This window comes from Bombus bifarius, unplaced genomic scaffold (assembly GCF_011952205.1).
Source record: "Bombus bifarius isolate JDL3187 unplaced genomic scaffold, Bbif_JDL3187 scf7180000008208, whole genome shotgun sequence".
NCBI lineage: Eukaryota > Metazoa > Arthropoda > Insecta > Hymenoptera > Apidae > Bombus > Bombus bifarius.
The window spans coordinates 357,755-369,908 of NW_022884511.1; the positions used below are offsets into that span (position 1 = coordinate 357,755).

At 34.9% G+C, this 12,154-nt stretch overlaps 2 protein-coding genes across 6 annotated transcripts in view; one reads left to right on the plus strand and one right to left on the minus strand.

The window, feature by feature from the left end:
- Window positions 1–3,349: 3,349 nt before the first annotated feature.
- Window positions 3,350–6,694, plus strand: LOC117210634 (multivesicular body subunit 12A). Of its 2 annotated transcripts, none has more exons than XM_033453835.1 (8): window positions 3,350–3,613; window positions 4,796–4,934; window positions 5,067–5,265; window positions 5,346–5,496; window positions 5,569–5,652; window positions 5,738–6,077; window positions 6,157–6,207; window positions 6,283–6,694. In XM_033453835.1, exons 2-8 carry the CDS (start codon window positions 4,806–4,808, stop codon window positions 6,316–6,318), a joined length of 990 nt encoding a protein of 329 aa, XP_033309726.1. In that variant the 5' UTR covers window positions 3,350–3,613; window positions 4,796–4,805; the 3' UTR covers window positions 6,319–6,694. The 2 variants fall into 2 exon arrangements, with proteins under 2 accessions (XP_033309726.1, XP_033309725.1); XM_033453834.1 differs by lacking the exon at window positions 3,350–3,613 and adding an exon at window positions 3,679–4,184.
- A 39-nt stretch (window positions 6,695–6,733) lies between these two features.
- LOC117210632 (uncharacterized protein DDB_G0284459-like) overlaps window positions 6,734–12,154 on the minus strand; it is a 47,063-nt gene continuing 41,642 nt past the window's right edge. For all 4 annotated transcript variants that reach the window (XM_033453831.1, XM_033453830.1, XM_033453832.1 and 1 more), the window contains exons 2-4: window positions 11,016–11,414; window positions 9,947–10,656; window positions 6,734–9,144 (exon numbers count right to left, since the gene is read on the minus strand). In XM_033453831.1, the coding sequence (XP_033309722.1) occupies window positions 7,533–9,144; window positions 9,947–10,656; window positions 11,016–11,414 (2,721 nt within the window). In that variant the 3' untranslated portion in view covers window positions 6,734–7,532. The remainder of the gene's footprint in view (window positions 9,145–9,946; window positions 10,657–11,015; window positions 11,415–12,154) is intronic.

Here is a 12,154-nt window from a genome sequence, read left to right on the forward strand (position 1 = left end):
ATTATTCATACTCTGCTCCATACTCAACAATACTGTGTTGGAACACAACCATATTATGTTTTGGCAATACATTATAACATATCCATAATATCTGACCAATACTCTGTAAGATATCCATATTAATTTCGAAATAGCAACATTTTGAACTAATATATCCCTATTAATATCCATATCCTTCCTAAACAATAGCTGGGCTCATAAACATGCACTATATGATCTACCATATGTATATAATATTTCGACAACACATTATAACATATCCAGATTATGTTTTGGCTATACATTATAACATATCCATAATATCTGAGCAATACTCTGTAAGATATCCATATTAATTCAGAAATAGCAACATTTTGAAATAACATATCCCTATTAATATCCATATCTAGTCTAAACAATAGCTGGTCTCATAAACAGGCACTATATCCCCGACCATATGTATATAACATTTTAACAACGCATTATACCATATCCATATTATTTTTCATACTGTGCTCCATACTGAACAATATTATGTTGCAACGTCTCCAGATTATGTTTCAGCAATACATTATCACATATCCATAATATCTGAGCAATACTCTGTAAGATATCCATATTAATTCAGAAATAGCAACATTTTGAAATAACATATCCCTATTAATATCCATATCTAGTCTAAACAATAGCTGGTCTCATAAACAGGCACTATATCCCCGACCATATGTATATAACATTTTAACAACGCATTATACCATATCCATATTATTTTTCATACTGTGCTCCATACTGAACAATATTATGTTGCAACGTCTCCAGATTATGTCTCAGCAATACATTATCACATATCCATAATATCTGAGCAATACTCTGTAAGATATCAATATTAATTTAGAAATAGCAACATTTTGAAAAAAATATATCCCTATTAATATCCATATCTATTCGAAACAATAGCTGGTCTTGTAAACAGGCACTACATCCTCCACCATATGTATCCAACATTTTAGCAATGCATTATACATATCCATATCCATACCCAAGACTACTGTGTTGGAACATATCCAGATTATGTTTTGGCAATACATTATCACATACCCATAATATCTGTGCAATACTCTGTGAGATATCTATATTAATTTAGAAATAGCAACATTTTGAAATAATATATCCCTATTAGTATCCACATTTATCTGAAACAATAGCTGGTCTTATAAACAGGCACTACGTATCATCTACCATATGTATATAATATTTCGACAACACATTATAACATATCCAGATTATGTTTTGGCAATACATTATCACATATCCATATTATTATTCATAGTCTGCTCCATACTCAACAATACTGTGTTAAAACATATCCAGATTATGTTTTGGCAACACATTATTACCTATCCATAATATCTGAGCAATACTCTTTAAGATATCCATATTAATTTAGAAATAGCAACATTTTGAAATAATATATCCCTATTAATATCCATATCTATTCTAAACAATAGCTGGTCTCATAAACAGTCTCATCATCTACCTTATGTATATGTCGGAGAAGCGCCAGGAATAGGGTTGTGAGCGTTTCCTAGATCTGCATTGGAATTGGCCATCGCTGTGTTATAACGAAGGTACGGCCTGGTTTCACGAGTATGGATACTACCGATTCGGCAATCAACTGCGGTGGTTGGGCACTGGCGATACTAGTGACGTTGGTCTTAGGTTCGATAACGAATCCACGGTCAACGGGAGGATAGATATACTTGCTCACACAATACTCACAGATCGTAAGGCGCTACTCTCTTCGTGGAGGAGATCGCAAGAAAGAATGAATTTTCGTCCCAATGATGCCACCGAGGAAAACTATGATGGGGTGTGTCTAAGGACACGAGATCACCGGATTCGTCGAGTATAGCCCTCGTTCCGAAAGTAAGGAAAATTGATGTCGCTGTCAATTGGTCAATTTGGGACAAATACTGCCTATCCGTTTGAAAAATCTTAATTCCAGGAAAAACCCAGGTTTTATAGCGGGCCCTCAGTCTAACTGAACTTGTACTGTGTAAGTGCCTCAACATTTGGTATTCATTGTCCGAAGGACCCGTTGGAATGTTTTACTGTCAGGTACCTCTATGGGTATTTCCTTTAATGAGGGTCATACTACCACTCCACACCTTTGTTAGACGAAGCGCCCCTTCCGTTGACCGCGGCTACGTTTGGCGACTGATGGTCGCCTTGAGCCCAAGTTTATCACAAATCGCAAACAAGTACAATTGGGCAGAATGACGGCAAATTGTTTAATTACAACTGTAAACTTTAATTACAATTTTACGGATTTTCCCGAAGTTCCAAAGGGAAGGCTCCGGTGTCCCTTCACCTTCGATAAATACATATATATGAATTATGGTTTCTGACAAGGTTACGGGCGTAACAGTTATTATTATTTGTTATTACTGATTTTATTTATCATCTGATCTTGAGATAGCCTTTTCTTTGTACTGATTGCATTTATTTTAAGAATAACTAAAATATTTTGTCGGCTCATCAAATTGACCTCTCGCGGTGGGCAAGGCAGAATATAAATTTTTTTTAGAAAATAAAAGAGCAAACTAAAAGTAAATACCGAAAAATATATTGGATGCATGTCTTAGAAAAAGTCAGAAATTATGAAACGATACGATAATGTTTAAATATGGTTAAATTTGAATAGAAGTTCGAGAGCGGTCAATTTGGCCGGCGCTGATAGGTTTAGTGTTAACACCAGTTCTATGCTTTTTTGCAAATTAATTGCTTCACGACTGATTTGCAAACTTATTCTTATTTACATTATACAAACTATGTAACTTTACGACTAAGAAGTAATTCTTAATGAAGAAAATTAATGAAAACGTAAGTATTGTTAATAAATACCTTTTTAATAGTTGAAACATGGAGTTATTCGTAAAAGAGTTATATTTTGCCAGAGTAAATGTCCACTTATTGTACCCTTGTTCCATGTCACGAAATTTCCTTAGAAGATCAAACTGATCATACGCCATTTGATCAATAAACACCATAGTAAGCGACGACAATGATAAAGTAAGTGAATACATAATATTGTTCTTTATATGCATATATATACCAATGTACTTCTAATATTTAGATGCGAACATCCGCGCCATCTACAATTTTCGTGCACTTGAAAATTAGCATCAGATTTGAAAATCTATAATATTAATTTCATTTATTAATAATCTCTTTAAGCCCGAAATATATGTATATAATTAAAACATTAACTTTAAATTGTATTACATTTTGAATAAAAGCATTGAAAGGATAAACAAAACACCTTGCGGTTTCTTTAGCTTCAGTATCAAAGCTGAGTGTCATGGCCATGGCCACTGTTGGTCAAAGTATCACATTGTCGTACTTTTAAATTGTATTAAACAATTTATTTAAACAGATCAAACAATAAGCATGCTGATAAAGGGGTGGCGTATGATTCTTATCCATTTTCTTATTGCTTGGGAATGGGATTAATTCACTTAAAAACTGAGTGATACGTATAAAACCAAGCGAATATCCGGCAAGAGCGAATCGTGTAGGAAGGACGAGGAAAAGCGCCGTAAAGTTTCACGACGTGTAAGGAACGGAAACAGAGGTTAGCTTATTGAACACAACTACCCTAGTCAGTTAAGATGGTGGTCATTAAGGTTGTGGTGGTGGCAAAAGTGATGTCATTGATATCAATTTAGTTAAAACGTTCAACGAAGAGACAAAGGAGGAAAGCCATTCTTATAAGTAACAGTGTTTACGAGTTTCGTTAGTTATCTTATCAGGTTTTTATCACATATCATTTGAAAGTACGTGAGTGTTAAAATATTAGCTGTGACGGAACAATTGATTGTATATGTATACATTTATCTTTCTCTCAATAGATACTTTCCTCTCTATTAGTTTCTCCGTCCTGCTCATTCCTTCAATCGTTCTTTCTATCCTTTTTGTTTATTAATATGCATTGAAGTACCTTCACTTTATTACGAATGAATCTTCCGAAGAATAGGATTGCGTGTCAAAGGAAAAACCAGTCGATCGTTATTCGATCGAAAATTGTCGTGTTATTCTGTTGGAATTAAGTGACCGGCTGATTAAAAGTACAACAGCAGATAAATTAATGAATATGCAAAGTTTTTAAATTTGTGTCGCGCGAAATTTCCAATTTTTTTCCGAAGGTAAGCAAATTGAGAAGTGTGCAAATTTCGTGGATGATTACTAATGGTTAAGCGTGTTTCTCTGCCGTGAATACTTTAAAGATTAATTATATTAAGTGAAGTATATGTATAAGTAATGCGACCTTTGTAGTAATTCGTTTTTATCGTGTTTCAAAGATGTCATTGTTAAATTTTTGTTGCTTGTAATTTCCTTATTTCAAGTAATTTTCAGTGTACCGTAAATTTTTTTATCGATCGAAAATAGGTCATCAAGATAAAGTACGGGACGTCCACACAGTTACATTCCTCAATTCCTGGCGCTTTTAATGAATCAACATATAATGAACTTTGGTAGAGAAATGTGCTTTATGTCAATGAAAGCTGTTCTTGTCACACTTGTCAAAACATATTAACTACTCGATGTCTTGTATTAATTGTGATATTTAAAATATGTTTGAAGTTATGTTACAATTTATCAAATTGACTTTTTGCAATTAGTGTGATTATCTATGAAGCAGTTGATTATACTTATTAATTTATAACAAATTACATTTAACATTTTTTATATGTGAGATAATATATGTTATAAGGAAAAGAAAACATGAATAGTTATACAAATATACTTTTAACAGGGTTGCAATAATGTCTAAAAAGATTAATTGCAACAAAATGTTAGTTCACCAGTTATCGTCTGTATTACCTGATGATAGGCCCATCACAGCCATAAATATTGTTGAAGATATAGATAAGTGTCCACCAAATTTTACAGTGGTAAGTAACCTCACAAGATAGTTTGTATAAATAAGTTAGGGTATTTAACCTGGTGTTTATAACTATTTTTATATTACTATTTTTTAATTTTCTATAAATGTGTACTATTTTTAAACGTTATTTTACCTTTAGGTATCACGAACATATGACCAAGATACTGATGCTGATCTATGGAGAGAAAGTGGACTTTTTATTAAAAAGAAAGGCAGATACATATGTTTTTCAAAGACTGAAGGGTTACCGCAGTGTGTGGTCGAAGATATCGTAGTCATTAATGAACGAGATACTCCTCCAGAAGGATATAGCATAATTTCTTGTACTGTAGATTCAAGTGAGCATACGTAAGACTAATCAATGTATCATTTATCAAGAATTTATTTTCATTTAGTACATTGCAATAATGAATTTTAGTGCAGAAGGCATGGAGAAAAAAACAGGTGTGCTATAAAATTAGAAATAAGGAACTATGTTCGAAAGCAGTTACTGATATTATCATATGTAGTAGAGTTATACATAAGGTTTATACATCTAAAATGGCACCAAACGGATTTATTGCTGCTGGGTATATCTATAGAATTTTATATTTATGAAAGTTTCATAAAAATCAAATTATTCTTATTCCTATTCTTTTCAGTGTTATTAACGGAGTTTGTGTTTGCTACAAAACTGTGGATATTGTAAATGGGAATTCAAATTCACAGTCATATGTTAATATAGAGTAAGAATCGTCTTTATCCTAAAAGCAATTAAGATGTATTTACCTTAATGCTTACCACTTATTCTATATAACGTCTTATTTATAGCTTACTACAAAGTGCTTCCCCAAATCCATCAAATGGGACACCCCATAGAATACCGCCTGAGAGGCCACCAAAACCAAAGTTTTCGCCAAAACCAGCAAATGGGGTTTATCCAAAAATTAGTGGAAGTGGAGGAAAGGATACAGAGGAATCTAACGATAGAGATTATGAAATTTTGAGTCCTAGTGCAAGAATTAGACCTACGAGACCTGCTCCGCAACCCCCTACATCAACAGTTGTTGGATCTACATCAATTTATGGTACACTTCCAGGATCTTCCGATTTGGATGGAGTCCCATTTGTTCTTAATCCACGTCTTAGTGTTCATTCTGATTCTTCTACTGTAAGTAATTTTTACAAAAAATCTATATTTTTTTGTATATAATTTCATATATTTTCAACAATTATTTCATATTGTTTAGAATAAACTTCCTGTGATTAAAATTTGGACTCAGAAAGACTTGGATAAAGAGGTATAATTAATATTTATTCAAAGCATGTAATGTACCAATGTTTTTAATATTCTTATTTTTTATTTAATTTTGCAGTTCTTTTACGATTTTTGTGCAGAGAGAGAAACTTGAAGAAACCACTGTGCCAAATTAATTGCGTGATTCTTCACGCAATTTTTCAGCTATGTCTATACATTTGTATTGATAATATAGCACTAGCCAAGTGTAATAGAGTGCCTGAACGAGTGATTCATACTAACCTACGAAAATGGAATTACTTTCAAAACATTTATCAATGAAGTGTTCGAATTTAAATATTGTCCATTTTCTAAAGTACTTTTCTCTTCCATACCCTATTTAGATTTTGATACCAGTAACAGTTAGCACCGTATTTTTATAGAGTTGCGTTGTATTTTTATAGATAGTAGAAGTTATATATATGTATATTATATATAATTGTATGATATGTTCTAGTTGTTTATAAATCGCCACAAAATACTTAATATTATACTGGTGTATTCCTATTTCTTAATCAAACGCAGGAATCTTTCAATAAAGTCATCTTTAATTTTATTTCCAACAAAAAATAAGTACATCTTTACTTTTATCCTCGAATGAATGCCTTTAATACTTTTATAGAATATGTATATTTTGCTTTTATATCATTTAGTTGATGAATAGTTAATTCGTAATTACGTACATACAGATTCTCAAATGCTACAAGGTTTAACTAACAGTTGGTTGAGATACTGATTAGAGTTTGATATTTAGAATTTCACAAAATACCGGATGATGAACGTAATTATAGCTTAATTTGAGACCACTATAATTTAATATTTTCAATTTTTGATGTACAACTTTAACTAGAAAATAACAAAAACGTTGATTTTCGTAGTAAATGAACTTACTTGTGGCACTTCATAGTGAAAAAAGCTTATTAACATATGTAAGTATTTACGTTTATAAGCTATTCCCAATGATGTACTATTAATTACTCAATTAATTGTGACTTGATTAGTAATGCTATAAATAGGTAAGCAACATTTTATTAAAATATACAACATATTCAAGTATTCTTTAAATTGAAGGTGCTATAAATAAATTAACTTCTACGTTCCACAATTTCTTTAGTAACAAAAAATCTGATAAAGGTATTAAAAAGAGGAAAGAGAACATTAATAATTTACAGAATTACATTTTGCACTTAAAGAATCATGTTCCTAGCACGGTTTTAATGATCACTAATTCATATTATGGTTACTATTTTTCGTTTGCTTATTAATTTAAGTTCCTTCGGCAGATGCTTCTTGTCGAAACAGATTTTTTGGAAAAACTTGAACCAGTCGTCAGACAAATGGGCCAGTCCAATGTCTAATATGGGTAGTATTGTTCGTCGTGGAAACACCATGTTTTTCCATAACTGCTGTCGCTTTGATCTTATTCTTATACTTGACGTCTTTTGGCTTTAACATACTCTTGTGGTTGCTCAGCAACCTCGATGGTGTTAATATGGATTTGTTGCTAAGACCTGTAGCTTCTAAGAAGTGATCGTAGCCGCTGCTCGAATTGCTCGCAGCAAGAGGAACATTATTATTGTCTTTGGTTGCGGCAGTTTTCTCGTTCTGACCAACCGTCGCCCCAAGATTACCGAGCCTCTCCGATCCATCGCCCTCTGGTCTATCGGGATCATCTGACAAATCACATTCATCCAAATTGAACTCTTCAAAATTTTGTCTGATGTCAAATTCCTGATCAAATTCTGAATGGACATGTTTCTCCTTGGTTTTTGTGCGTTCTTTTGTTTGATCCTCCGATTCACCGCCAATTTTGAATTCTTCAAAATGGCGAACAATGTTAGTGACTCTGGGAATTTTCCGGGTTTGTTCCCCACTAGTTTCATGACTGACGCTCTGACGCGTCTGGAATGAAGATCGGACATTATTAAACCTGTTTTTCCAGAAGTTCCCCTCTTCATTGTTCCCTGTAACTTTATTAATCGCATCGTCGAAGTTTAAACTTCTCGCAGATGATACGTTAATTCCCGCAGATTTTAAAGGAGAAGATATAAAACCGAATATTTTCTTGCTATGTTCAGACGAACTAGGTTCAAGTAACTGTTGCTTCTTCCGCGTCTCATCGATGAGAAACGAGGGGCTAGGAATCTTTTTTAAGATTAACGTGTTATTCTTGAACTGCGGTTTGGGAGGCAACGCAGGAGGTGTTTTAGGAGGTGGTGGTATAATCTCCGGAAGTGACTCGATATCTTCATAATCCAAATTTTTCGCTATGGTCAATCCTTTCGTAGACATCTGCAGACAAGTCTTTTCCTCGATACGCTCTAATTTTAAAGGTGGATTCGACGCATTTACAGACGTTTTCGTCTTTTGTATCACCTGTGAAGAGGGGAAACTCGTGTGCCTCGTCTCCTCCACTTCGACCTTTGGTTCTATAATGACAATTGGAATAGCCTTTGATTCTTCCGATTCTTCCTCAAGACTCGACTCATGATTCGTGATCGTGGTTGCAACATTTGAGGTTGAAGCACTTTCAGTAAGACTCATGCCAAACTCGTCTTCCGTAGCAGTGGGTTCGAAACTGTTTACAGAAACATCGGGCAATTCGTTGCTAGCTAATTCTTTTTCTGTAATTCCTTCTTCAGAGTTCTTCCTCTCCATTTCGGATCCCACGGACTCGATATCCGATAATTTAGCTGGTTGAAATCGGACGATTCTTCCTCGATGTTTAAACCTCCTAGGTATGGAAAGAATACTCTCTTCCTCCTCCATGTCTCGTAAAAGGATCTGATTAACACACTCCAAAACGGAATTATGTTTGCTATTCGGTCGATATGTGCTGTGCCTAAAGACGTCGTCGTTGACTTTATCCTCGTCAGGGTCGCTGTACCAGTTCCCGCTGGTCTCTTCTGCGTTCTGTTCTTCGATTTCCATTTTTAGGCATCTACAGAAGTCAAATATAAATTTAAAAATACGTTGTGAAATATTTTTCTATAACAATGTGAATATATAATATATTGAACTATAATAATCTAATCATTTATTATAGCAACATTCCATTTATCTGAATTCTATTTTGTAGAGAGAAAAATATTCAGCCGATGGATGCTGGGATCGGGATTCGAACGCGGATTTTTCGCTTATCGGGCGGGGTGCTTCTCCAATTAAGCTACTCAGGCCATCAACGAATATTCTCTCCCAAACTCCTAAGTCTCAAATGGCTGCCACCTACAATTTATTGGTGCGAAATTTTATTTGACGAATAATTGACTGAATTCTTGTCAAGTGAATTCTGTTGCTAGCACTTGAACTTTTATTCCATGCTTGATCGAAGAATCATAGGTAGCGGGAATCGAGAAACTACTGGACTCCTACCATATAAACTCTAGTTATTAGGTGTAGAAGAAGATTCTATGCTTTTAGCCTTATACACTCTGTTGTTCTTATACGGATTTCGTATTTACTTCTGTTACTGCAATTACATAAATGTTGGCAAAAAGATATTGCAAACATTCATCATTGATCCATAGAATAGCATTACATAGACATTTGTTTCTAGCAAACACGTACAAACACAACGGACAGCGAATTTTCTTTTATGTATATATATTGCTCCGATTTTAAACCATTTTTTGTTTCTCGTATGTCTCTACCGAACTAATTTACGTTAACGAATGTTATATACATTTTACACGATCGGCAAATGCCTGATATACATGTACCCTTTTAAGGAAATAAATACTTACACACTATTATTATTATTACTCCCGTTATTGCTACTGTTATTATTATTATTACTATAATCCTCGTTCATCTTCGGCATTTCCGCGATCACGTTTCCCGTGTGTTCTAAATTTCTCGAGTTTGTCTCGTTGCAAGCGTTTACATAAATTGGTTCCTGTTCTTTTTCTTCGTCTTCTGACACAAAGTTACAGTCCATTCCGTCGTCTTTACTTTCCGTTCTCGCGATATTCGTCGGTTCGATCATGTCCGTTTCGTTCAAAGCCTTCTGTGTCCTCGATCTACCGATTCCTAGCTTTTTCCTCGGCAATTTAGAACCGTTTTCAACTATCATCGTCTGTTCATCATCATCACCGTCGTAGATCATTGTGATTTCGTTCTCGCTATCCGTAATCATCGTAGGCGAACATCTATTGGATTTGTTCAGCGTGGAACCGGGTGAAACGTCGCTACTTTCGCCCTCGCAGAAACCCTCGGTGCTGAGCAACGAGGGGCTGCCCTCTGTGGTGGTTGTGATAATCGACACATCCGTGTTTTCGCTGCTCGTCAGACTCGTTTTCGAAATATCGCTCCCAGCGAAGCTGTGCGTCTTCTTCACCCCCCTGTCCAACTCTTCGAGCGCAACAGGTATCTCCGACGAATTCAGTTTTGTGATTATCTCGCACTTTAGGTTTTGAATGTCTTTACTAATTCCACAGTTTTGCCTGGAGCCTGCCTGAAATGAGAAAAAAAACGAGATCTCGTTACAGTTGTTTACTGCGCCAGTTTAGAATTTTGGTGGATCTTAATGTGTTTTCTCAGGCATACGTATTTCGAATATTTACGTGATTACAAAGACGTTCCTTGACATAAGGAATAGAGATTTTTCTCAAGAATCGTTTCATTTTTTGTTCCATTATTAAATTTATATTAGAAACTCATCACGAAGCCAATAAAGTATACGAAACGAAATAACAAATTGCAAAAGTCAATTACGTCGGGAGACTACTAGAATGCGTTATTAAGAAATTAAGAAGTCTGAGGTCTGTTCTTGCTATGAGGCCCTTAATTACATCGCAATATCTCGAAACTTACATCGGCATTGGGCGTTTGCAAGTCGTTGCTTTTAATGTCGGTTGCCGTGTTAAGCTTCATTGACGATTTACCAAGGGTCTGTTCGCGTTTGCATTTGATATAATTCTTGGTGTAACGTCTGAGCCTAGCGATTTCGAGCTGCTGGTTCTTGATCACATTGTCCTTTTCGCAAAGTAGTTGTCTGATCGATTTCTGCTCTTGCTTCAGCCGCGCCTCCAGCACCAACAGAGCACGAAGTATCCGCGATAATTGCTGATCTCGAAGACTTCTTTCGGACTCGTGGTTCGCAGTGCGATTGTCCAGCTCTTTCACCAGATCACGGCATCTCTTCGTGGCTGCCTTCAAGGCCTCCTGAGTACGAATCAGCTCTTGCTTGAGCGTTCGCACCTCGGTTTCCATCTGAAAAATAATTTGCTGGTTAGATACAGTGGCTTCTTCTATTAAGATTGCATAATGAAATGTATCTTTCTTCTTCATTACGATTTTTTAATTACGGTTAATAATTTCAATTCTTTATACAGGTATAATACACGTATAAAAATAATAAATTATCGTCAATTAACTCGATTATTTGAACGCACGTTCGTGTACATGAATAGAAATAAAGAATTCTCGAAGTCAGATTCAAAAGCGGAATTCGGTGGAATTCGTTGTGATTCGAGGTAGAGAAATGAGTAAACACGTGGTGCCTTTTCTTTGTCGCACGGGAAGAAAAATGTTGAAAGTTGACTTCGAAGAAGGAACCTTGGAATTCGTCTAGGTTAGTAGAAACGCTGGACCGTACTACGAAGACCGGAAGGGACTGACCTGCAGGAGCTGGTAAGCCAAGCAGACAAAAAAAAAATGAAAGAAAGGGAACCAGCCGAAATAAAAAGGAGATTCATTGTCCGAACTTTAACTTAAGATCTATGTTACTTCGTCTCGATTTCTCCAACGGTGCCTAAGAAAGTCGAATCAAGAATAAAATATATTACAAGTTAAAAGAGCAAGTAAAATTATTATACGCAGAACAAGAAAGTATTAATATAAAAGAGAAATATTTTTGATTAAACAATTTTCTTTTGGTAACAATGTTGAATTATTTTTAACAGTATTTTTTACTGTTAAATATTTCATAAAGGTTGCAGATATGAATAATC